The sequence below is a fragment of the Vicugna pacos genome, chromosome 13 (assembly GCF_048564905.1).
Source record: "Vicugna pacos chromosome 13, VicPac4, whole genome shotgun sequence".
Lineage (NCBI taxonomy): Eukaryota > Metazoa > Chordata > Mammalia > Artiodactyla > Camelidae > Vicugna > Vicugna pacos.
Genome location: NC_132999.1, coordinates 60348001 through 60373489, shown reverse-complemented (window position 1 = coordinate 60373489; position 25489 = coordinate 60348001). Strand labels below are relative to the sequence as shown.

The 25489-nt window shown below is 58.8% G+C and overlaps 1 protein-coding gene across 5 annotated transcripts in view; it reads right to left on the bottom strand.

Moving 5' to 3' along the window:
* Positions 1-25489, bottom strand: part of CASZ1 (castor zinc finger 1) — a 153740-nt gene that overhangs the window by 10443 nt on the left and 117808 nt on the right. For 3 of the 5 annotated variants that reach the window (XM_072975410.1, XM_072975409.1, XM_072975407.1), the window contains 13 exons: positions 17665-17718; positions 16525-17013; positions 12820-13654; positions 11307-11375; positions 9681-9771; positions 8751-8915; positions 7600-7772; positions 6495-7342; positions 4009-4144; positions 3708-3771; positions 2222-2376; positions 1962-2084; positions 669-1007 (listed from right to left, as the gene is read on the bottom strand). In XM_072975410.1, the coding sequence (XP_072831511.1) occupies positions 669-1007; positions 1962-2084; positions 2222-2376; positions 3708-3771; positions 4009-4144; positions 6495-7342; positions 7600-7772; positions 8751-8915; positions 9681-9771; positions 11307-11375; positions 12820-13654; positions 16525-17013; positions 17665-17718 (3541 nt within the window). The remainder of the gene's footprint in view (positions 1-668; positions 1008-1961; positions 2085-2221; positions 2377-3707; positions 3772-4008; positions 4145-6494; positions 7343-7599; positions 7773-8750; positions 8916-9680; positions 9772-11306; positions 11376-12819; positions 13655-16524; positions 17014-17664; positions 17719-25489) is intronic. The other 2 variants (XM_072975412.1, XM_072975408.1) reach the window with 1 other exon arrangement.

Below are 25489 nucleotides of genomic sequence, written 5' to 3'. Positions count from 1 at the left end.
CACTGGGAAAGGGACAGAGAGGAGCACAGTTCCCCTTCCATGCCGTGGGCCCAGCCCCAGGTGCTCAGAGAGGGAGGACAGCTGCCACTCAGGTGGTGTGTGTTCATGTCCAATTTATTACTTTTATTGAGAACAGGAAGCCGCACACATAATGATACAGAGTCACCGTTCTCGCCGCAAGGAGCCACCACCATCCAGTGAGGAAGGTCCCTTTCACCCCTGAGAGCTCAGACCCTTGTGCAGGTGGGTGGAGGGGGACCTGGCCCCTCGCTACCCACCTATGACTTTGCTTGCCCTGCAGAGACTCAGCCATGGGCATGAGCCAAGAAGGCCTGGAGGGAGACACAGCCCTCTTTGCCAGGCAACGACCACCATTCCCAGCCCACCCAGGCTGGTCCTCACAGCATCACCACTGGCCTCTCCGGAACAGTGGCCGCTACCTCCACCATCTCTTCCACCCCTGGCCGCCTGCTCTGGGAACAGGCAGTGAGGTCTGAGCAGCAGCATCTTTGGCTAGAAGGACATGGCCCGATGACCGTGTCCCAGAGAAGCTGGGGACAGCCAGGGCTACCACACGGTGAGGAGCAGGGCTGCCTCAGCTGCCCTTGCTAGCACCTACTCCCGAGACACACAGGGACACAGGACTCCCGGATCATCGAGGGACTCACTTCTCCTGGAACTGGAGGAATCCGGGTTTGACCTGGGGCTTGGCGTTTTCTAGAGAAGTCGTTGCCAAGGGCGAAGTGGGCAGGTGAGGCACTGACGCTGGAATCTGAGGCATCTGGGGTATGGTGGAAGCCAGCTGCTTCCAGGCGAGGAGGGTGGGGGTGGAGGGCACAGCGGCCGGGCTGGGAGTGGGCCCCTCCAGGGAGGAAACCGCGGCCGTGGTGATGGGAGGTGCTGGAGGGGATGAGGGGGCCAAGGAAGATTTGGTCTCAGCAGCCGAGGCCGGGAAGGAAGCCTCTGCATTTCCTTTCACTGTTCCTCCCTCGGTCCGGAAGTGGAAGCTGCGAGAGGCAGAAGAGGGGGTCTCAGGTGGGGAGTGGAAAGAGTCCTTCCCTGGCATGCCTGCCTGCCTGCCTATGACCCCAACCCCAGCCCAGGGGCCCCCCTGATCTTCAGTACCAGGTGCCAAAGGCCACTCACCAGGAGGGAAGGACTGAGAGCAAACTACTGTGTCCTTTGATCTTGAACTTGGGCTCCTGGCTCTGCCCTAACTACACCTTCCTACTTGTGACCTTCCAAATGTGCTGTCCCTGGCTCCTCCCTACTCAGAATGGGGTGGGGGACAGCAGGCTCTGGCTCCTGAAGCCCAACCTTCCTTTCAGAACGTGTTCTAAGATATAAAGGTGTGTCTCAGGATTCAAAGACTGCTCTTCTGCAGACCAGCAGCAGGGGCTGCCTACGCAGTGAGAAGAGCCTGACCCAGGGCTTAGAGAGCAGTGGAGATCTGTTTTAAATGTTTGCAAGTTTGGGGTTCAATGACAACAGGCGGCTGGGCTTGCTGCTTTTCAGCTCAATGAATTTTACAAATTAATTTCATTATTTTTAGTCAAAGAGAATAAACAAATGCAGTACTGTGCCTTAGAAAGGCCTTCACCTAGGGTCCCCCGTGTGGGTCAGAGCTGGTCTCTCCAGCTGACTCTGCAGGGAGCACCTGTGGGAGGGCTGATGGCTGCACTGGGCTGGGTGCAGATGCAGCTGTTGCTCACGGAGGAGCCTGGGTGGGCTCAGGGGACCTGGCTGGGGGCTGAGCCGGTGGAAGGATGGGGGAGCCTGTCTTTTTCCAGGCAGCATCTTCTGAGAAGCCAGCGCAGCTCCTGAGGTCTGGTCAGAACTGCACATGGGTCCTGCTTGGAAGGCGGTTAGAGGTCTGTGCAGCCCCCCAGCCCCACCCAGCCCAGAGCCGGGCTAGGACGAATGGGGCTATGATAGAGGGGCCCCTGGGGACCCCTACTCACTTGGCATGCTTGATGGCCCCGTCCAGGGTGCTGAAAAGCGCGCCGCACTCCTCCACCACGCAGTGGAAGTGGGCCTTGTGAAGGAAATCACACTGGGCGTCGCAGAAGTCCTTGGTACCAAACCTGGCAGAGGAGCCGGCAGCTTAGAGGAGACCCTGGGGCTCTGGTGAGGCTTGGGTGGGAGGTGGGGCTGGACACTGGCCACCGGGATGGTGGGCATGGCTCTTCCCTCTCCCTTGCTCGCCCCGCAAGCCCCTCACCTGCGAAGGTACACCTTCCAGGGCTCTGATAGCTTCTCCTGAACCAAGGCCTTCACGGCCTTGCCCAGGAAGGGCGAGGACTCCCCGGCGGGGCTCCCCTCCGCTTCTGTCTTGATGTGCAACAGGCTGCCGAGGTTGGGGTTGCCCTGAGACATCTGTGAGGAGGACAGGCCCATGCTTCAGGCTGAGGAACCTCTGGACACTGACCTGACTGCCCTGGGAGCAGCAGCAGCTCTCGGCTGCTCAGACCTCTCACAACTGACCAGAGCATCACGGTGCTGGCAGCCAGGAGAGGAGGCCCGACTCCACGCGGCTTTGGCTACAGAAGAGCCCTCTCTGAATGGATGCTGCCGTGGGCAGCCTGCAGCGCCTCCCTGGCCCTGTGGAGCTGCCCAGTCTCCTTGACACAGACCCTGTGCTCCTAGGGAGCCATCACTCAATCTGAGGCCGAGACTCAGGGCACACACTCCAGCCCAGCTTTCCCCAGACTTTGCGGCTCCCTGGTTATTTTCCTGCCAGGTTTTCAAAAGAAGTGCAGGAGGAGGAGGGATGGGGGGAACCCCCACGAATTCCTTGAGAACAAGAGAAGGCACACAAAGGAGGAGCAGGGAGGGAGGGAGGGAGGGAGGCTCACAGGGTGAGATCCAGACAGGCTCACTGCTGCAGGGAGAGGAGGGGAACTGGGCGGGGGAGCCCTCGTCAAGGCTCGACCCACGCTGGGTGTTGGGTGTCGGGCTCTGACAAGAAGGAACAAGGGGGTGCAGGGGGCAGTGACCCAAGAACGGAAAAGGGGAGCAAGGGAGCAAGCAGGGGAGGGAGAGAAGGCGGAGGGCAGGGCTCGGGGCAGAGGCCAGCGGGAGGCTCCTACCCCCGTCAAGGGCCCAGCCAGACCCCCACCCGGTGAGGTCCGGTCCAGGCCCAGCTCCCTCCTCAACAGTCACTTGTGTACAGTAACCAAATTAATCTTTCTGTAGTCAAATTTATCATGTGAAGGGGGAAAATATATTTGAGATGATGTATAATTTACAAAGACCCTGCATTATTTAAAATAAATATTCTGGAGCGACCTCTGCGAAAGCGTCCGAGACCATTACTCAACCCGAAAAGTGGGAATTGATGCTTTGCTCCCACTTTAGTCCCCCCACCACCTTTTTAAACAAACAAAAAATATATAAAATAAATAAAATTAATAACTAAGAGCGAAAGAAGTTAGAGGGCTCTGGAAAAGCTTTTGGAGCCCTCCGTTTGAAGGGAAAAAAAGGGTGTCAGAGGCTGGAATATATTTCTTCAGCCAGTTCATTAAATTAATTTGTAAGCAGTGGCTCTGAAATTATATCCGATGAAAAATGGCCTCAAAATTTAAATGGTACAAACTCATCTTATTAGAGGCAAAACATTAAAAAACAAACACATCCCCCCCACCCCCCAGCACAGCTTTAATTTCTCCGGGCGGGGGAATGGGAGGCGTGTGATGGATGGTTCTTACCTTATTCATAAGCGAGGATAAAAGAGATGAATTTGCCGGGACTGCGTGGCCATTTGATTCATTACTGGAACACACAAACCAAGGGGCTTTAGCTCAGACATACGTGGGACTGAGCCCAGAGACTCACCCCTCCCAACCGGCCCCTGTGGCTCCAGCCCCGCCTGCTGCATCTGCCCGGGCAGGAGGCTGACCCCTTGTCAGTAGGGGTTGGCCCCTGGCCCCGCGGAGTCTGGCTCTGAGGGTGCCGTCTGCAGAGCCTCCTGCAGGGGCGCAGAGCTGGGAGGTCTGAGCCTCGCCTCACCTGGGCTCCTTCAGGGTCAGGTCTAAACTGCGGTCCTGGGAGGCCTCGTGGGGACCTGGGGCGCCGGCACTCTCACCAGGCTCCTGCTTCACCTGGGCTGGGGGGAACCTGGCAGGGGTGGCCTGCTGCCCGTTTCCTACAGGGGACGGGAGGGAAGATGGTGTTTGTTAGAGGGACCGAGGGCTACATGTGGGCACAAACCGGAACCGCCCAAAGGGAGGGCAGCGAGCTGGGTGGGCTGGGGCCCCTGGGGAGCCCGGGCTGCTGGTCAGCGGTTCTCCCCACTGACATGATCGCTTGTGACACTTCCCCCTGTGTGGCAATTCTTCAAGTGATAATTATTGCAAAATTATGTCAAAGTTGTCCTGGCTCAGGGCCTCCTGGAGGAGAAGGGCGGGAGGCTGGGGAGGGGGCTGGCGCGGGGGTGGGGGCCCTTCATTTTCTCCACCGACTGTCACAGTCAATTTGCGGGGCTGCCGCTTAGGCTTCTATTAAAGACTCTGTTAATGCTGAGGGAAAGTGGCAGATCTAGACTGGGAGCTGCGCCCCCTCTGCAGGTCCCGTCCCCACTGTTGCCGGGGCGACGGCCCTGCCTTCCACTGAGCATGCCCAGGAGGGGCATCTGCTGTGTCAGGGCTATGGAAGCTGACAGCCAATCAGAGTGGTTCAAACTATGTGACCTCGCCCGTCAAGCTGTCCAGGGCAGGGATATGAGGCCCACCCTGGCCAGGCTGGGCTGGACCCGAGTGGGGTGGGGGGAGCCGGCGGGGTGTGGGCATAGCGGGGAAAGGCTGGAGTCGGGTGGGCAGAGGATTCAGGAGGCCAAGCAGAACAGGGCAAAAGAAGTTGCTGACAGGACCAGGTCCACCGAGCCTTCCCCCACAATCCCCAAGTGACTGAAATATTAATTTGCCCCAAGGCACTGCAGCTGACAGAGAGCTGCTTCACAGACAGCAAGTGGCATTTTATTAAAAAATAAAGGAAAATAGTGCCCTCCCCTTCACTTGACCTTTCTTTTCGGGAAAAAAGCTTTTTCTAATGAAAAGAAAGTACTTGACAGTCTGGCCACTGAGCCCAGGGTAGCCCTGGAGAGGGCTCTGCCCCAGACTGCAGGCACCTGGCCCTGGGCAGCCCTGCTGGTCTCTACCACACTTGGAATGGAAGGTGGGTCATCCCAAGCTGCCAGCTGACAGGGGTGTCCCACTGGGAACATGATAGTTTTCAGAACTCACCAGGAGCTCCCCAAAGTCACCTGCCCAAGGTCCCCAGGACCCAGATCCTACTGCCAAGCACTGGTCTCTCTGGAGAGCCTGGGCAGAGACCTGGGCTGGGCTGCAGGAACCCTCAGTCTTGCCGGATCTTGAGACAGTCTCATGGGCTCAAGAGCCAGACTGCTGAGGTCAAGTCTCAACTTGGCCACCTCCTAAGGGGTGTATTTGGGGACCCCTGACACTGTTCCATCAGCTCCACAGGCAGGACTTTGACTGTCATCTTCCCTGCCATGTCTCCAGCACCAGCCCAGTGCCTGGCTCTCCAGTAAGCTGCTCTTAGCAAGCACTAGTGGTTGATGAATGAATGAATGAATGAATGAAGTGAGCCACATCCCAGACGAGAATCGAACTCTTCTTAAGGATTCAACTAATGCTTATTATCCGGATGGGGGAACGCAGAGAGACAGGAGCGAGGTAGACATAAAAGCCAAAAACAATCCAGAGAAAAGTAAAAACTTTTTTAAAGAGCAGAAAATTTGAGAGAAAGGAGAACTGCTCCCCATGACGAGCCAGAGGAAGGACAGAGATGTGACTTCAACCTGGCAAGCCACTGGCCAGGTGTGGCTCAAGTTAAAGAAATGCCAATTGAAATCCAGTTCCTGGGTCACATTAGCCAATTTCAAGCACTCAATAGCCATGTGACCAGTGGCTACCACATCGGACAGTGTAAAGCAGCACATTTCCACTAGAACAGAAAGTGTTACTGGACAGGAGATTACGAGGGAGAGCCTGGGAAGGGCGCCCTTGGCCTTGAGGGTGAATCCCGGCATGATTCCCCTGAGCACCCTTGTAGTGTGGCCACCTTGCCACTGGGCTGGACTCACGTCCCCTCCCAGCCACGTGGAGGAGGTCCCAGGGAAGCTCTGGGACTGTTCCCACCAGGGGCTGGACTTGTGACATGGCAGGGGGAAGACGGGGGCAGCGGAGCTAGCAGGTGCCCTGGAATGCACAGGTGCCCCATGGGGCAGGGATTATTGTCCCCATTTCACAGACGAACAAAGAGAAGCAAGAGCTGCCTGGGGTGGGCAGGCCAGAAAGAGGGCCCCTAAATAGGAAATAAACAGGATGGAGGCAGAGACCAGGCAAAGAGAGGGGCAAGGAGTAGAAAGACACCTCTGCCAAACATCCCCTGCCCTGCTCTGCTCTGCACTGAGACCAGGGAGCTCCTGGGGTCCGAGAGGTACTTGATTCCTGGGCAGTGCCCAGGCTGCTCACCTGGGTCAAAGGTGGCAGAGGGCTTGAGGGCAGCGGCTGCCAGCCTGGCCATCATGGGCGAGATGAGGCCCTTGCTCGCAGAGATCCTCTCCATGATGGAGGCTGGGGGCACCGGGACAGAGGCAGCTGCTGCCGGGGCCGAGTCACCAGTTCCTGAGGCAGCCAGAGTGGGCGTGTCAGGGGTGACCGAGGCTGCTGTCCCAGATGACATGGTACCCATGAGGCCGGGGGCACCCACAGGCAGAGAGGCACTGCCCCGGCCCGGGAGGATGGGGAAGTAGGGCGCAGCGGTGGGCAGGCCCGAGTTGGAGAGGGCCAGCGCCAGGGGGATGGACCCAGGCAGGCCCTGGGCCAGCAGCCCCGAGATCTTGCCGTTGGGAGGCTTCGTGGCGCTGGGCACAGCCTCGGAGGCGGCAGTGGCAGCGGCCAGGGAAGCAGAGGACTGCTGGCTGGTGGGGGAGGCGCTCAGGCTGGAGTTCTTGCTGCTCAAGGCAGAGAAGTCGACCAGGTCGTCGTTGCTGGACTCCTCGTGCTCCGTGTCCTTCGCGCCCAGCAGCGAGGCCGGCAGCCCCAGCACGCCCGAGCCCGAGGAGCGGATGTGCCGGCGCTCGTGCTTGCGCTTGTGTGAGGTCATCTGGCTGGTGGAGGTGAAGGTGAAGCCGCAGCCGGCGCGGATGCAGTGGAAGTGGTTGGTGGCCTTGCTGTACACGCAGCCCTCGTACTTGCACTCCTCGTACTTGTAGAACTTCTTGAAGCCATCCTTGGCGTAGGCGTCATCCTTGATGTGGTAGCTCTTGTGCTTCTCAATGTCACACTTGTTCTTGAAGGTGAATGTGCAGCCGGGGCGCCTGGACGGGACAACGGAAGCCTGTAATGGGGCCTTGTGGGGCCAGGAGAAGGCCTTGCCCTGCTCCCACTGCGGCCCTGGGAGGGATGGGCCTCCGGGTGGAAGACCAGGCTGGACACTAAGGTGGGGCCACTGAGCAGCCCTCCACTCCTATTCTTGCTTCCCTGAGGAGGCAGGGCCCTTGAGCCACCCTCTGACCTGGTTCCCTGCTTTCCATCCCTCCCCAAGACAAGAACCTCCCTGCTGCCTCCCGCTCACCTGCAGTGGAAGTGCGTGGTCTTCTGCCCGTAGAACTGGCAGTCGGCCGTGCCACAGTCCTCAGTGGCCCGGAAGCGCTGGAAGCCATCGTTGATGAGCTGGGTGTTCTTCTTATGGAAGTTCTCGTGGGTCATCACGTCCGATGTGCTCGTGTACACCTTGTTACAGCCCACCTGCCGGGACCAGAATGGCAGTCAGGGGAGCTGAGGCCAGAGCGGCTGTTCTGCTGGGTGCAGCTGGGGCCACAGGGTCGTGGGCCACTGACCCTGCTCAGGGGAGCTTTGGTACCTATAAACATCCAACTGGTGGGACTGAGAAAGATAATGTAGGAACCGCAGAAGAAAATCTCTAATGACCCCGCAGGCCCCTAGGGCTGGCCCGTGCTGGGTGTCGAGCTGTCTTCAGAGATTCCTGGGTGTCTCCCCAACATGGGACTGGGAGCCTCGTCCTGTAGGAGGTGACTCTGGAGTTCCCAGTCTGTGGCTCTACCTCTAAACCCCCCGAGGGTGAGCAGGGCTGGACCCTGGGGCCTGGCAGTCACCTTTAGCCCAGGGACTTGACTGGCGGACGGTTCCTGGCACAGGGCCCTCCCTACCCCACCCGAGCTGGGCCAAGGCAGGCAGTGTTGCCATATTGAGTAAAAACCAGTGGAATCTGAGCACTCTTGAGGGCTGGGCCGTGCCAGCGTCTGCACCATCTCAGCGCCCAGGGAGCGAGCCCCCCTCTGCTCCTGGGCCAGGTTGTTTCACAGAGGCCATAACAACCCCCTGACAAATACCGGGGGAGGCGCTCCCGCTGCTATTTGCAACCCAAAGTTGCTCCCCCTGGACCTGACACCTTGAAAAAGCCCAGACTCTGCGTGGCATTAAAACAAAGAATTAAACAAAAACCTCCTCAGGAATCATTTGCAATACTGCTCTTGGTGTTAAAGCCTAAAAAATGTCGGTCTGTATAAACAGCTCGCTGAATTTCACCCGCACCAAGTATGGCCATGGGGAAGGCCCCACCCTGGCCCACCAGACACTGCCCAAGCCTGAGCCCCCAGGACGCCCTCCTCTGGCTGCCCAGCCCTGGGAAGGGAGGCGGGGTGGGGCGGGGGAAGGGCCCTGCCCTCTGGGCGGGGGTGGGGCGGGCCGAGGTGGGCGGGGCACCTGCATGCAGTGGTAGTGGGTGCTCTTCCCGTTGAGGTGGCAGCCGTGGTAGTAGACGCTGCAGTCGTCCAGCGGGCTGAAGCGCATGAAGCCGTGCTGCAGGGAGTTGTCCCGCTTCTTGTGCATGTTGTAGTGCCGGATCACGTCCTGCTTGCTCGTGAACCTCTGCCGGGAGAGGGCCGGGTGGGCAGGAGGCTGGGCCTGGCCCCACGGCCCTCAGGCCTCCTTATCAATAACCCTCTTTGGGGTCGAGGTAGCCTAGACGGCCCCAAGGCCAGCAAACTGGATGCGGAGGGAGTAAGTCCAAAGGTTCCAGAAACACGGACTCTTCCCTGACCTACAGCTTCCCAATAGTTATGCTCAGAAGCAGAAAGGATGAATTGGGCCAGGCCTTGAAGGTAGGGGCTCTGAAAGGCGACAAGTCATTATGTCTAGTGCCACCTACGGGCTCTGCCAGGCTGGGTTCCCTGGCGAGACAGAGGGAGCAGCGCGGTGCAGATGGCCTCCACTCCCCTCTCGTTCACTAGCTCTGCACTTACCAGAGAGTGGCTTTGAACATAAGGGACAATCTATCTGAACCTCAACATAATCATCTATAAGACGGCACCGTAATACCAGCCTCTCAAGGCCACTGGGAAGAATCAGTTAGGTAAGGTGCCCAGGCTGTCTGGCACAGTCCTTGGTGCACGGTGGACTCAGTGAATGGGAGCTCGAACTGTTCTCGCTGGGACGCAGGTGGCTCCAGATCCTACTAGATGCCTGTGGGCAGCAATCTGGGAACACGGACAGGCTGGTAGTTTTTCTGGGCTCTTTGCCTGCCCGAGTTAGGTTCAAGTGGCCCGAGCAGGATGGAGCAACCCCGTCCTACTTTGAAAAGGCCCCTTGGCCGTGACGCCGGCACAGGCGCAGGGCTGGTGCCTGCGGACATACCTGGTAGTTGCACTCGGGGTCGAGGCAGTGGTAGTGCTCGCGGTACTGGTAGGCGCAGTGGATGTGTCCACAGTGCTGACTGCCTGAGAATCTACAGAGAAGAGGGGGCGGACTCAGGCCTCTCTGGAGGCCAGCTGCAGGGTCCTCAGCCGAAGTGGCCGAGGAGAGTCTGTGCCCGTGCTCTAGAGAAGTGCTGCTGCTTGGGCCCCTTGTGGAGACGTGCAGGGGCAGAGGTGATCCCCTGAGGTGAAGCAGTAGAGGCTGAGAATGCTGGGCGAGTGACTGGGCCTGCTGGGAATCCTAGACCCACCGAGTGGCAGGCCATCCTTATCTGCCCTGGGCGTGAGTGCCAGGTGGGCTTGGCACAAGGTGGGGAGGAGGAAGCCGGGCCAAGTCAGAAGTCAGAACAGAGACAGAGGAAGGGACCTGGACTGGGACGGGGTGAGAAGGTGAAGGCAGGAGCCCCCAGGTGGCCCACCTGCCGTTTCTGCAGGTGCTGCCCACCCCCTCCCCACCCAGCGCTGGCGCTAGGGACCCCAGGTGGGCCAGCCCAGGGCTCTGGTGCTGAGAAGTATTAAAGGGCTCTCTCTGTCCTGGGCTTTCCTGACACTTGAAACAGTCCAGAGTTATGAATTTTTAAAGCACAGCATCTGTTTGGCTTCTCATGGCAAGGAGCACGCTCTCCGTCAACTCCGTGGCCGGGAGCCCCATGCTGCCTGGCCACAGCCCACCTCCCAGAAAACCCGTGCCTCCTCCAGGCCCTGAAGCCGCCGGGGTGTGGTTCTGACAGCCTGGATGATGGCCACCCGGGGAGAGCACACCTTGACAACTGTGGACAAGGTGGTGGGCTCCGCCTGCCTGCCCCACCAAGGATGGTGTGAGACTGAGGGAGAGAGGAGACAGAAACCCCCTCGTAAGGGGGAGAACCACTGGCAAATAAATATTTAAGCTGAAGTTGCCAAAAGGGCCATCTGCTGAAGCACTAATAATAATGATAATAATAATAACAGAGCAGAGCAGAGCTGGAAAGACAGGGAGGGACGGGGACGGGAGATGCAGAGCGGGACGGGGAGAAGGTGGAAGGTCAGCAGAAAGACGGCTCTCAGGGCACAGCCCCTGCCACGTGCTGCCCCTCCAGGTGCCGGTCGCCAGGGGTGTGATCTGGGCGAGTCTGATGAGGGGAAGGTTCTTCCCCTGCCAATCCCACTTCCTTAAGGATGTAAAGGGGCAGGTCTAGAGCCAGGGGGTGAGGATGAAGGCCTGGCCCCAGGGGAGCACACTGAGGCCACACCAGCGAGGGCAGCTGCCCTCACCCCTCCTCATCCCTGACTGTTCCGCACTGGCCTGCACCCCACCCATCCATCGGGCCCTTTCGGGTACCCCAGCTCCGCCTGGGGCATAAGCTGCTTATGGGCATATGGCCTGGACCACGTTAAGGGGGCGGGGGCTCTGAGGCGGGGCAGAGGGTAGTCCCTCGGGGGAGTCTGAGAGCAGGAGTGTGTGGGGCTGGGGAGGCAGCAGGCACCTTGGACTAGCAGTCAGATGGACATATGGCCCCACAGTCCCCAGGCATTTCTGCCCTCACCCCACCTTCTCTTCATGGCAGTCTCCTCCCCAGAAGCCTACCTGGCAATATATTTCTGGTAAATGTTTACGTCTTCGGTGACAGCTGGTTTATCTGTGGGCAATCCATTCCTGGTGAGAGACACACAGGGCACAGCTGGTTAGCAGACGGTGGCCTCATGCCCCAGGAGTGTCTGGGGGCAGCTCCCTGCCCGGAGGCCCTGACCCTTCTCTCCCTCACTCTGTAGTGTTCCGGGCACTCAGGGTGGGACTGGAAAAGTCTTCTCGCAGAAGACAGGCCCAGGTTCAGTTAGCCCACCTTCGGCCAGGGCAGGGCTGTGGGCATGGGCCTGGCCTAGAGTCCAACAAGGTAGGAAGCCTGGGAAGCTGGGGCCTGATGCCCCCTTGTACACAGGGAGTCAGGAGGCTGCACAGAGTGGGTACCAGGGGACCCCAGGGGAGAAGGCAAGAGCAGCACCAAGCAAGTACGGCTGAGTGGTTGGAAAAGCTCCCCCCATGCAGAGGGCAGCTCCCTAGATCTGCTCCCGGTCTCTGGCCCTGCCTCCAGGGGGAAGGGTCTTGCTTAGCCCCACAATCATTTTACCACTGCCCAGGGCTTCACGCTGGGTGTGCCCACCCCACCCCAGCCTCCTACCTTCTCTTGCTGCCTTCCCATGGCCCAGGCTCTGAACCTGGGAGCCATGGCCACCAGCTTGGACCGCAGAACCCCCAACCCAGAGTAGGGCTTTCCCAGCCAGCCAACCACAAACCTGCAACTGGCCCTTGGGGTGGCAGGCAGAGGAAGTCATGGGCAGATGGGGGTACCAGGACTATGCAGTGCATGTGTTAACAGATGAGCACATGTACAGAAGTACAGGCAGACCTCAGCGATGTTGCAGGTTTGGCTCCAGATCATCGCAATAAAGTGAGTATTGCAATAAAGTGAGTCATGTGCATTTTTTGTTTTCCCAAAGCATAGAAAAGTTATGTTTATGCTATACTGTAGTCTATCAAGTGTGCAATAGCACCATGTGTAAAAAGCAATACACACACCTTAATTAAAAAATACTTAAGGGGTAGGGACGTAGCTCAATGGTAGAGCATGTGCTTAGGATGCGTGACGTCCTGGGTTCAATCCCCAGGACCTCCATAAAAAAATGCTTTATGCTAAAAAAAATGCTAAACGTCATTTTACAACGCAGAGGTTGCTACAAACCTTTAATTTGTAAAACCAACAACAACAAAACCTGCAATATCTGCAAAGTGCAATAAAGTGAAGCACAATAAAACAAGGTCTGCCTGTACCCAGCGTGAGCATGTGTGCACAGCATGATGTGTAGTGCATGAGTCCACCAACTGAGTCTGAGCGATTATGTAGACAGAGGAGTGTGTGTGTGTGTGAGTGGGTGCGCGCGTACGTATGGAAGCACCTGTGTGAGAATCTGAGTGCACAGTGGATGTGCACAAGGTGTGAGTGTGTGTGTCCATAAACAAGAGCTTCAGAGGCAGGAAGTGGGCCTCTGGGCCACTCCAGTCCCAGGCTCAGGGCTGGCAGTGTGGGTGGGGCGTGCCTTACTTGACAGTGGAGACGGTCCCCGTGGTGATGGAGTCTGTTTTGGAGAAGGTCGACTTCAGGTACTCGGGAGTGTTGAAAGGCAGGGAGGCAGGTGGCTCAGGGCCCGAGCTGGGGGCGCTGGGAGCAGTGGGCACGCTGGCGAGGGGTGCAGGAGCCAGGCTGGGGGTGGGCGGAACCTTGGTGGGGCCCGGCTTCGGGATGGCCCGGACGTCATACTTGGAGGGGCGCCCCACCTTGCCCGTCTTGAAGGCAATGGCCCCGCCCATGTCGGGGCTGCCCTCCCCGGGCTTGAAGAGGTGCAGGTACTTGACGTTCTCCAGGTCGTACTTGGATGGCTTCTTGTAGGCGCTCCCGTTCTGGGGTCGCAAGTGCTCACCTGTCTTCAGTTTCTGGATGAAGAAGTCATACTTGGAGGCACGGGCCACCAGGCCCTGCATGGGGACACTGCTGTGAGAGGGCAGAGGCAGGATGGTGGCCTTGGTCTCCAGGTGCGCCGTGCTGCTGGGCAGCCGCAGGCCCGGCAGGGGCCCCACGGCCTCCTTGCCCGCCCGCGCCTCGGCCGTGGCGCCGTGGGCCGGCCAGGACAGCTGCTCGCCGGCCTTGAGCTTGCGGATGTACTCTTCATACTTGGAGAACCTCGCCCGTTTGCTGAGGGCGTCCTCAGAGGCGGGCAGCGCGGAGGAGGTGGTCGCCTCTGGGGTGGAGCCAGCGTGCAGCTTCTCGAAGCTGATCTTCCTGGCCAGCTCGTCCCTCGTGTTCTGGTCATCGTAGCCAAACATGCCAAGGAACTCAGTCACGGTGGAGGCCGCATAGTCCCGCAGCGAGGAGGCCTCTCCTACAGCAGGGAGGAGAGGGGCAGTCAGGGGAGGGAGCAGGGTAGCCAAGGGACAGGAACCCCCACCCCCACAAAGAGGGAGGGAGCCGCCTGGGGAGGGGCGGAGCGGGACATGATCTATGGACATTTGGCTCACTTGTTAGGTTTTACGACTCTTAAATTAATTTGTTTAAAAAAAAAGTAATTAATACTGGGGTAAAATAAAACGAGTTCATCAATGCCAGGAAAATCAATTTCCTAAATGTTCTGGCCGATGGCTTTTCAGTACATTAAACAAAGTTTCATAAATGTCTCCGCTCTCTCGCCTTGGCCTAATATGAAAGAGAAGTCATTTTACTGGAAGTAAGGCCAGATCCTAACCTGCCTCCGAGGGTCAGGGTGAGAATGGGTGCTGGGGATAGGCAGGGCTGAGGGCCAATGGCTGGGCAGTCAGGAGGGATCCCAGGGGCCAGAGGAGCCACTGAGGATGGGTCGGGGTAGGCCTGGCTGAGCCTGATGGAGGGTCCTCCTTGCCCCCTACAAATGGACACACAGGTCACTTATCCCTGGGAGGACGAGGAGCTTACCCCAAGTCTTCTCAGGACCTGTCCTCTTGGCCCTCTCCCAGCCCCCCAGGTTGCTGAAGGTCCCAGACAACAGGGTCGAGGGGACAGGGACCCTGCTGATGTGTTCGCTCAGACTCCCTCAGGGTCCCCTACTCCAGCCAAGACTAACAATGTGGAGGGTGCTTCAAACCTCCCTGGCCATCCTCTGGTCATTCATGTTCATGCACAAGGGTAGGCCACCCCGAGGGGAGTGAGGGCCGGAGAGGCAGCAGCTATGAGTGTGGCCCATCTCTTGCTCCACTGTCCACGGCAGGACACACAGAGATCCCTGGGGCAACCTCCCTACAGGGACACACGCACATGCACACACACTCAACCTCACATCCCTAGTGACCTTCCCAGCTCCACAGGCACACACATGTGTACATAAACCTCCCCAAAGTCCATACCCAGCTCCCCAAGATGAGCCTCAGGATGGCGGGGCAAGATGACCCCATTCTGCCTGGGGCTGAGAAAACCTAGCAGGATGTAAAAAAGTCTCCGAGCTCCTGCGAGGAGAGGGAGGAGGGAGGACGGCAGTCCTGTGAGGACCAGGACCCCACCAGGTGAGGAGAGGACAGTGGCGAGCAGCACCTGGCACCCACGGTGGGTAAAGCGATTAAAGCAACCGACAGACAGCCGTTCCCCTGGGTGAGGTGGCCGGTGGGCAGCTGTCCTGACCTCAAGCTACTAGGGGTTGGGGACCCAGCTTGGGAGGAGTGGGCTCTGGCTGCTAGATTCAGTGGCTCAGGGACCAGGGAGAGGGGCTAAAAATAGCTGGAGGCAGCTGAGCCCTCGCTATATATGGCAGAGAAACAGAAGGCTTTGAAGGGCAGGCAGCTTAGAGCAGGGAGGGGGCCGGGCAGGGGTCCCGGGGGGAGCCCAGGGGCCTGCATTCCCAAGCCCAGGCTGGGTGGCTAGGGCTTCGGCTGACTATCTCTAGTGCCCAGGGCCGAGCAGGCCAACCTGGGTGTCACACTGCAGTCCCATAGGGCCTCAAACCAGAGGGGTGAGGCCTGGGGCCATGAGGCCACTGGCAGTTCCAGCCCTGCTTCCCCAGCTCTCTGCTCCCCGGGGAGGGGCTAGGGCGCTGAAGGGACAGCAGCCTCTGTCCCTGTCCCTCCCCTCTCCTCAGGCCCAGCGCAATCACCTTGTGTCTGGGAACGGCAAGGGCTTTTCCTATCAGAGGAAACTGAAGGTCACACTTTTCCTCATTGATCTTGCAATGTTTGTTAATTACTCTGTCACTGATGTGGCGAAGGATAATTAAACAGCTCTGTTTATATCTTATATGCATAATTATGTGGCTGCGCAGGGCTCCCCGCGCAGGGAGGAGATGCGCCCCTCGCTGCAGGGAGAGGGGACGGGGAAGCGGGCAGGGGAGGCTCAGGACACCAGGCACAGGCTGAGAAGGAGGCTGGGAAACTGAGAAAAGACCCCAGACCCAGAGTTCCAGCCCTAGCAGTACCCCTTCCCACATGGAACCCTAGGCCCTCCCTCCCTGGAGCAGAAGGAGCTCAGGGCTGCTCTGGGTCTAAGGACAAGCAGACACCAGAAAAGCCTGGCCTTAGCCATCTCGTGGGAAAGAGGTCAGCCAGGGGACTGCGTCCAGGGCAAGTGGGTGTAACGAGATACGCCAGCTGGGCCATCCCTGTGGCTCTGTGCCTCGTCTCTGAGCAATCCTGCCTAGGAGAGCCAGGATCCCTGCCAAGGAGAAGGTGGGCTGGTAAGATGGGGGGAGAAGGCTTTGGGGAGAAGGCAAGAGGAGGGTGGGAGAACAGTCTCATCCTAGAGCTTCTTGGAGAAAACACCTTTGCTGACAGCAAGCTCGTGCGGTTCATGATGCTGACTACCACCCGTCCAGGGACTGCATCACCCACGGCTCCTCCTGTGCAGGTGGGCGTGGATAGTAATCTACCCGTACACCGTCCGTCCATCCATCCATCCATCCATCCATCCATCTGCCTGCCTACCCATCCATCCATCTATCCACTGCTTCCTGAAGACCCTCTGTGTGTTCAGCAGCCCATCTCAACCCTGCTCACACATTTGGGAAACTGCCTTCTCAGGCCCTTCTCCTATCCTTGCCCAAGTCATCTCTCCCATTCCAGTCGTGACCTTGGCCCCAGCCCACCCATCCTCAGTCCTCACTAGGTCTGAATGAGGGGTCACTATTTGCAGCGAGAGTGAGGGAAGTGGGCATGCTCTGTGGATACACACCACTCCTTCCTTGCTGGGCTTCCCTCCTCACGGGGTTGTGTTCCATCTGGGGCTTCAGACACCCACCTGAAGCCTGCTTGGCACTGGGGCCACTGTCATCCTTGGAGGCTGCCCCGTCCGAGTCCTTCTCCTCCATGCCGCCGCCTTCCTTGGAGGGCTCTTCGCCGTGGTCTTCCTCGTCGCTGCAGCCCTGTGGCTGCACCATGTAGACACCCTCGGGCGGCAGCTCCAGACCCTCTCGGGCAATCCGCCCCAACACGGGCGTGGGTGCCGGCTCCTCACTGTACTCCCCGTTGACCCACTTCTCAATCACCGCCCGCCTCTTGTCTTCCTCACTGCGGGGGGCCCGGGCCACCCCCGGCTCGGGGCCACTGCGCTCTTTGTCCCGGGGCCTCAGTGGGCTGCCCTCGGCTTGAGAGCCAGCCTCCGCTCCCTTCTCCACCACCACCTGGCGGCTCAGCTTGGCGCAGATGGCATTGAGCTTCAGGCCGCCTTTGCGCTTGGCCGCCATTGCGGGTTTGCCTGTGGGTGGGTCGGTGCACCGGGTGCCTTCAGCTGCAGGGATGAAGGAGAGGGGTCAGAGGCATGTGTGCCAGGCACAGCCACTCACCTCAGCAGCAGGGCAGAGAGGACCCTGCCCGGTATCCCCCAAGCCAGAGGTCTCCCCAGTCATGGTTCCCCCACGCTGCCCCAAGATGGCAGGCACTTGTTTGTCCCCTCACTAGACTGTGAGCTCCATCCCCAGAGCCTGGCATGTACTAGGTGGTTCAGAAATACTTAGTAAACGAACAAATGAATGAATGAATAACTCTTCAAACACAGAGGCAGTCTTTTCCCAAGCACCTGGCTCCTGGAAGCATTTCCTATACTTGTTTGGCCCCAGGTATCTCCCTGGAGAGGCAGGCTGGCCGTGCCCTGGATAAAGGAGGGTGGGGTTCCCTGTGACACTTGAAGACACTGAGGGACACAGACTAACGAGCTGGTCTTGAGGCAAAGCTAGCAAGTGACAGCAGCCTGACTCCACCTGGGAGCTTCTGCCCACCACACGGCCTGCCGGGGAGCAGACAGCCAAGAGCCAGGGCAGCCCATGCCAATCTCTTGCTTACCATGCCAGTAGCACTTGGCTGGTACCCCTCCCCACCTGGGCACCTCATCCCCAGCAGCCCCTCCGCCCTGCCTGGTCCCTGGGCCCCACCTAACACCAACCTCTGCTCTCTGCAGAGCCCCAGGATCTGCTCCTCTTCTCCAGCCACCAGGACCCTGCAAAGGCGTCCATTTTTCCTCCTTAGGGTCCTTCCTGCCCCTTCACAGACCCTCTCTTGGCTCCTCTGGCCATATTCTGTTGCTTCCCCTTCTCCCCAAGCCTCAGGTAGGGCTGTTCCAGGACAGAGTCCCTCACTGCCCTTCTGAGGGCCACTGGTCTCTGGCTGTGGACCTCCCTCTGTTTTCTCTGCCTCAGCCAGCTCCTGCAGGCCTGGAAGGCCAGGCTGGTCCCAGGAAGCCCACTTTCCAGCCCTGAGAAGCTGCAGCTAAAACATGTTGGGATTCCTCACTTCCCCAATGAAAAGTCCAGAAGCTGTAGTTACGGTGCCTAGTCCCTGAACATGACAGCCCGACACAAACAGCTGGAAACTGTAACTTGGCTGCCTGAGCGCTAGCCACCTCCCTCACGACTGCTAAGCGGGGCGCCCAGGGCCCTGGGGGCAAATGTCAAGATTACTCACCATACAGCCTGGGACCTGCCACAAAGGCCAACAGAAGTGGACACATGTACACCTGTTTATTTGTGTATCTGTCCGTCCATCTGTCTGTCCACCCATTCATTTAGTGAACTCCTATTGTGTGCCAGGCCCTACGGTGGCACCAGGGGCGGGGGTGGGGGCCACGGCAGACACAATCTTGGCCCACATCCGCTTTGTGCACAGGGAGCCCCACTGAAGCAGGGCTCTCTCGTGTGACCCTCAACAGAGTGTGGGCATGGCCAAGTCTGCACAGAGGTCAAAAGGCTAAATGAGGGCAGGTCATGGTCTCAGATTCATAGTCAGAAGCGGCTTCACTATAATGGTCAAGATCCTAAAAACCCACACACCTGGAACCCACTGAGAGGCTTGCTGGGGTGGCCACACCTGTGCCAGGACCTATGCACAAGCAGACTTGGCTTCTACACACAGATGGCTGTCCCCCGATACAGACAATGCCAGTGCCCCCAGATCCTTGCCTTGAAGCCAGGTGACAGCCTGTATGGCCTCACTTGGCCCACAGGGGTCCAGTGATCCCAGCCCAGTGCCAGAGAAGGGTCTGCTCGATTCCCTCCAGTTCTCCCATTCCTGCCACCCTGGATCTGACGGCTCCACCCTCACCATAGCTGGATGCCAACTCTACCCACATTTGTCCACATCTCCAGGTTTGTGCTGTCCACACCCAAATCTCCAAGCATTGTCATGGGTTCCTTCTCAAAGCTCAGCGATGGGGCCCCTAATCACATTATCCCAACCAACCTCTGGCCAGCCGCCAGGCTCCGTGACACCAGGTTTCCTCCAGCAGGCCTATGGAGAGCAAGCCTCACCTGGCCCTCTTTGTCCCCTGCCCTGGTGTAGAAGGGAAGGGTGGGAGTGGGGGAGCCTGCTCTATTTTTACCAGGAGGTAAGCAGCCAAGTGTGTATGGCAGACGGCAAATGAATCTATAAATATTTATCCCAAGGAAGAGGGAAGCAGAAGCTCCCAGGGCTGCACTTGCTGCTGGTGACACCCCCTCCCTGGGCCCCCACCCATCCTGGAGCCTCCTGGCACTTGGGCCCACCCAGCCCAGCCCACCCTCTCCTGATCTCGGCTGTGTGCCTGGCTCAGTCCCTCACAGGCCCCCACCAGCTGCGATGCAGCTGTGCACCCAGGGCCCACCCCCTCCCGTGTGCAGGCCCCTTGGCTCCGCCTACACCCCCTACACCTGCCCTCCAGCTGCTGCTCTGTCCCAGCCCACCTGCCTTCCAGATGTTGCCCTCCCTCTGACTCTACCGCTGGTCCTGGGGGGAGGTGAGAAGGCGTGTGGGCCTGGGGTGCAGGGCAGGAGGCAAATGCAGGCCTTACTCATAAGTGCAAACACATGTGACTTTGGGGCTGCAAGGAGGGGTGTATGTAAGAGATGAGGCTCAAGCTGCCTGCTTGCCCGCCCACCTCCGGCCCTCACGGTGGGGCCTTTCTCCCTCCCGCCCCCATCAGGGTCCTAGGACCTGCAGACTACCCCCTTCGTGGTCTGACCCCAGGCTCCTGTCCATGTAAACATTCCCCTGACTTTCTTCCCTAAAATATAAACGCCGTGGCCAGGCCTCAATGGGAGGAAGCCATCCGTCCCCGGCCCTGTCACTGCCCCTTTCATCTCCTTCCCGCCACCAGCCTGCCCGCTGCTCTATTTACACTGGACACTTCCTCTGGGAACAATACTGCCCAGGAGGCAGGCCTGGGCCGGAGGCTGGGAAGGAGAGGGGACTCCCTTACTGCTTACCCAGGAACCGGCCCAGGAACCGGAGGAGGCGAGGGGCGGGGCAGCTGTGGGGGGCCCAGCCGGGCCTGGGGGGAGGGGAGCAGCCCGGGCCCTCCCAGTCTCCAGCCTCTGGCCCTGGTGGTGCTGGACAGGCTCGGGGCGAGCCCTGGGAGGTGGCACAACACCACGCATGGTCCGATCTCTGGGGTCAGACAGTCGTGAGTTCACTGCCTGGCCTTGCTAGCCCCGGGCCCTGGGGTGAGCTTCCTCCCCACGAAAAGGCTGCAGGCCTGTAAGGTGAGAGGCTGCTTGTCTGTGCCAAGCACAAGGCCTGAAAAGCAACGACCTGGCAAAAGGCAGCCGAGCCCTAGGAGGGGACAAACAGGCAAGCATGGTGCCACATCCAAGCACGAGACCCCAAGACTACGAACCACACCCGGTCCAGAAGAGGCAGTGGGCACAGGAGAGGCTGGAGGGCTGGACTGTGGACAGGTTGGCTGCTCAGCAGCAAATGGTCCCTTTCTGGCTCCCAGAGCCTGAGCCTCCCCTCTGAGGGCTTCAAACCCAACAAGCCCCAGCAGGCAGCTCTCATCTCCAAGCCGAGCGGGTCCTGCTCAGGGTAGAGAAAGGAAGAGGCGAGAACTGCTGTCCATGCACCCGTCAGGCACTAGCTCACGATGTCTCACAAGGACCCCGTGAGGCAGGTACTGTCATGGTCCCATTTGACAGTGGAGGAAACTGATTCTGGAGCCAAGAAGACACTCCAGAGGCCGAGCTCACGAGGGCTGGGGCTCAGCAAGGTGCAGGGCCACCACCATGTCCCCATGAAGGATCCAGGTTGGCTCTAGGAAGTCTTAGGCCTCCCTGCAAGGGCTCCTTTCCACCCCTGTCCATCTCTTCCTCGCCCCCACTCCCAGTTCCCATAACACGGAGCCCCCTAAAGTGTTAACTGTGATGGGTAAAATGGTGCAGCAGATTGCTACAATAAATAATTTACTGATATTTATAAATATGCAAATCAGCCAGCTTCAGAAATCGAATGAAGGGAGGGCCTCGGGAGAAGGGCCCGTTATGGCAGGAATCTCATCACTCCCTCCAAAGGCTGGGGAAGGCCAGGGCTCCTGCCAGTTCTGGTGGGGAGAGGGGGGCTCCTGTAGCTGCACCTGGGCCCCTCGCTCCTGATCCCTGGGGACCGAGGGGGTGGCTGCAATGGCTCCACCTCCTCGCCTGCTCAGGGCCAGGTCCTCCCCTGCCCTCCAGCATGGGCTCATGGGGACCAGAGGCTCCAGTGCCCACCACCCACAGCCAGGTCTCGGAGTCACTTGTCCCGCCATGGGGGTGGGGGTTAGTCCCTGGGGGCTGGGCAGGCCTGGCAGCCCCTCCCCACCCGTGAGTAATGTGTTTCGGGGCTGGGCGGCCTGTCAGCTACCAGGCTCCGCGTGCTTTATGGGCTCTGCCTGGTGGCTCTGAACTCCCTGGTAGGAAATAAAGTTCTCCCTGCGCGTCCCTTCTAAACATTTCACTCAGTGGAAACGGTGTTTAAGAAAAATGAGGACATATTTCTTCCTAAGGATGCAGTGTCCCCATTGGGCAGCCTAATGCCCGCTGTATATCAAGAGGTGGTAAGACAGGGGCCAGGCACCCGTCCCCTCGGGTGGGGGTGGTCTGGGGCCCACCTGCCTGCTGCCAGGTGGCTCGGCGGCCACAGGCACCACTGGGCCACTCTGGTGGCTGCCCGGGCCCATGCTGCCTAGAGAAACACAGCGGCTGGCACCCTCTGAGCACCTCCCCAGTGCTGGAGGTGGTGCCGGTCACTTCTCAGCAGCACCGCAGTGATGCCCCAACATCCCCACACGGCCGCTGTCCTGTCCCTGCTTCCAGATGAGGAAGCAGAGCCCAGCGACGTGGTCAGTTGCCAGGGTCACCCAGAGTCCGCGCTAGAGCCGGACTCCCCCTGGGCTTGGATGCCTCACCATGTAAGACCACACACAAACCTCCCACAGTCTACCAACCAGGGTGGCAGCAATGCTGAAGCCTCCCTGCCACCCCTAAGAACTTAACTTGACAGGCCACGAGCCCCAGTGTTGGGGTGCTCTGCCTGTGTTCATTCAACAGTCTCTGAGAACCGTCTACAGGCCAGGCCCTGAGATTAATTCTGAGGCTATGACATGAATAAGACAGACCGTCCTGGTCCTTGCCATCACGGACTGTTCAATTTAGATGAGGGGGCAGACGTTCAAGTCATTACCAGTGTGATCACTGCGATGAAAAGTCTAGGTGCCATAGGAGCAGCGAGTCTGCAAAGCAAGGAAGGGTTCCTAGAGTCACCTGCTCTCCTACAAGCTCCCCGCACCACATAGCCCATCTCCATCTTAACAGTTCCCTCCCTTTCTCCCTGGCCAGGCCTATCCCTGAGGAGAGGGCTGTCCTTCCCTCTCGGGCCCAATCCCACCCCGGGCTTGAAAGAGAAGGGCCACTGAGCTTCTGCGGGAGGAAGGAGTGGCCACTGATCCCCCAGGGCTGTTAGCCAGGTCCCCTGCTCCCGAACAGCTTCAAGTCGGGACGCGGGGGGCCCAGCCACTATGTCCTACATGCCCCCCTTTGTTTATTTATTTATTATGATTTTTCAGTCCAGTTAAAAGGTTTACTATCCAGACGCGTCTAAGTGGCCTCACTTAGCGTAAGTAACTCTATAAATCAGGGGAACTGTTAGCATCCACCGCACAGGCTGGCTATCAATCTCCCCCAGGTCACAGCCAAACAGGAAGGGGAGAAAAAAAGAGTTACCACCCAGGGGAGATTTAAAACACACACACGGCGCACACACAGACTGCGTGCGCGCACACATACGCGGGCATTTCTCTATTTGTACACTCATTATATTCACACAAGCACATGAGAGCGGCCCGGAAACCGGCAGTGCTGCGGGTGGTCATGATAACCACGCACAAACACGGCTCCTGCAGCCTGAAGGGGATACGGAGCCTGAAGGGGGGTAGTCTCTGGTGGGCCCCCAGGGCCGGGCTCTCAGTGCCTGAGCCACCCTGCCGAGGCCAGCAGCTCTGGAGGGCTGCGGAGGGGCTCTGCTCGGGCCTCTCCCCTTCTGTGGCCCCTGCCTCGGCCAAACCCCAAGGGACCAACCTTTGCCCTGTCGTGTGCCGGAGGGAAGCACTCGGCAGGGAGGTGGAGTTCAGGAACAGGGGTAGGGAGGCTGTCAGCTGCAGGTCCTTGCCCACCGTGCCCAAGGCTGGGCACACCCCAGGCACGGCACAGGACCCAAGGAGGGCAGCGCCATCCCAAGGAGGGACTGGCGGCTGTGCAGAGCACGGGAGGGTGCCCAGGCTAGGCGACCACCGGAGCAACCTTTCCACAGCGGCCTCAGGACTGCCTCCCCTTCTCACTGGAGTAGGTGTGGCTGCAAGTGCACAGAGCTTGGACACAGGCTCCCACCCCATCCCCAGAGAGGCCCCATACCTAGAAGGCCCCACTAGGACCTGGAGTGGGCAGGCCACTCCTGGGCACCCCTCAGCCTCTCCTGGTCTCCTCTGTGGATCCCCAAGGCAAGAGGGTGGAAGACCCGCCCAGGCCCACCTCCTCTCCCACCTCGCCCAGAGGCCTCCCTGGCTCCCCCGCCCGCCGGCCCGCTGCATCTCCCCATGAACTCTATTTCTCTTTCCTCTCTGAAAACAACTGAGCTGTAAATACTGTTTAACCTTCTCCCCCCCTCCCCCCCACCCCCTCCCCTCCGCACTATAAAAACACAAATATGCTATAACTCAGCCGGCCCGGCCGCCCAGCCTCCAACATGCCCTGCGCCCGGGCCTCTCAGGAAGGTCATTACAAACGACTTTCCGATTCACTGCTCCTGAAATAATTTTGTGTATTAAAACCTGAATCTGCACTTTCTGGGGCCGAAAGCCTCGCTTAATTATGGCGGGTGTCCTTGGGACGGACAGTGATCCTTCACTCGCCAGCCCGCGCTCCAGCCCTCCGCCCGCCAGCCCGCCCCCCTCCCTGGGCCCAATCTGTTTTCAAAGTGTGTCTGTCCTTTATTAAATTGTTTTCTTTTCCACATTATCAGTTGCCATGGAGACCTCATCTCTCGGATTATTTGAATTTCATTATATCTATTGATTTGGGAGCATTTCATCTTTTTTATTGTTTTTCTGTCAATTTTCAAAACGAATAACCATCTAATTTGCGTCAGTGCTGATTATGTTTGTCCCTCAATAGAGGTCGGCAGCTGCGCTGGGGAAACAAATCAATGAAAAACCATCATAAAACTCCCCACTCCAGTCTCCAGGATGTGTGGGTGACATTCCACGCCTGCGAGAGACACACTCATCAGCTCCAAGTTCAGCTACGGTGGCGGCAGCTCCGCTCCACGTCCGCCTCCTCTGGCCTTAATATTTAATTCCGCGATTTGGGGCATTATTAGTGGTGTTTTTATTAGTGCGTGTGCATGTGAGTGTTCTGGTGGTGGGCTGGCTGTTTTGTTAATTTGTGGGTGAGGCAGGGAAACCCTGGAGGAGGGCAGGGCAGACGGTGCTGGGGGTGCGGTGGGAAGTGGAGAAAAGGGGGGACGCCCTGGGGATGGGGCCCGGGACCGGGAGGACCACAGTGAGGGGCTGGAAAAGGGGGGACGCAGAAGGGGGACCTCGCAAAGGGGAGGAAAAGAGGGAATTCAAACTGCTTACTTTGTTGGGTTTTTTTAAATAATTTATGCAATTTTAAGCATTTATGTATAAATTTTTTAATAAGCCACCCTGGAGCAGGATGGCCATTAACATCCCAACGTCCTTCTGTCCAATGGGCTGGCGGAGAGGATCAATTTCTGAGAGTACTTTCCCTTTTTTATGACATGATAAAATGCTTTTAAAGCAACTTACACAAATATGGAAATTTTTTTTTCTTTTTTCCCCGTCCCCTCTCCCTTCCCCTAACAGCTTTCTTATCCACCAGGGAGGGGGGTGTGCGCGCACACACACTTGTGCTCACGCTCTCTCTCCTGCTGGGGAGGGGGCCGGGGGGCTGACCAGGAGAGAGCCCCAGTTCTAACTGGAACTGGCCGCCTGTCCTTCTAACAAGGGCATAAACTTTCATTACCCATGCACGCAGTCAAAGACAATTTAGGGAAACGCGCTGCTCGGAAAAGGAAAACCTCAGCGATTCGCGGCCCACGCTGCCGCTGCCGCTGCCATCTGGGGGGCTGCTGCCGCCTCCAACATGAGGGAGCTGGGCCCTGAACCTCTGGCCCTGCCCAGAAGGAGGCAGGGAGGGGCCCAGAGGGAGAGGAGCGACCAGACAGCGCCATGGGAGCACCCCAGCCTGGGGCGGGGGCCGGGCCTCTTCCTTGGTCGTGCTCTCCCCCAACACCCCTCCACTGACCCCTGCCAGGTGTGGTCCCTTAGGGCAAGCACAGGACTCTTCGTTTCTGCCACCCAGTGCTGTCTTGGAGCAGAAGGTTGGCTCTGTGGATGGACGGATGGACAGACAGAGGGACCGAGTCAAGATAAAGTAGGGAACTCAGCCCAGACAGCCTGGGGTCCCTGC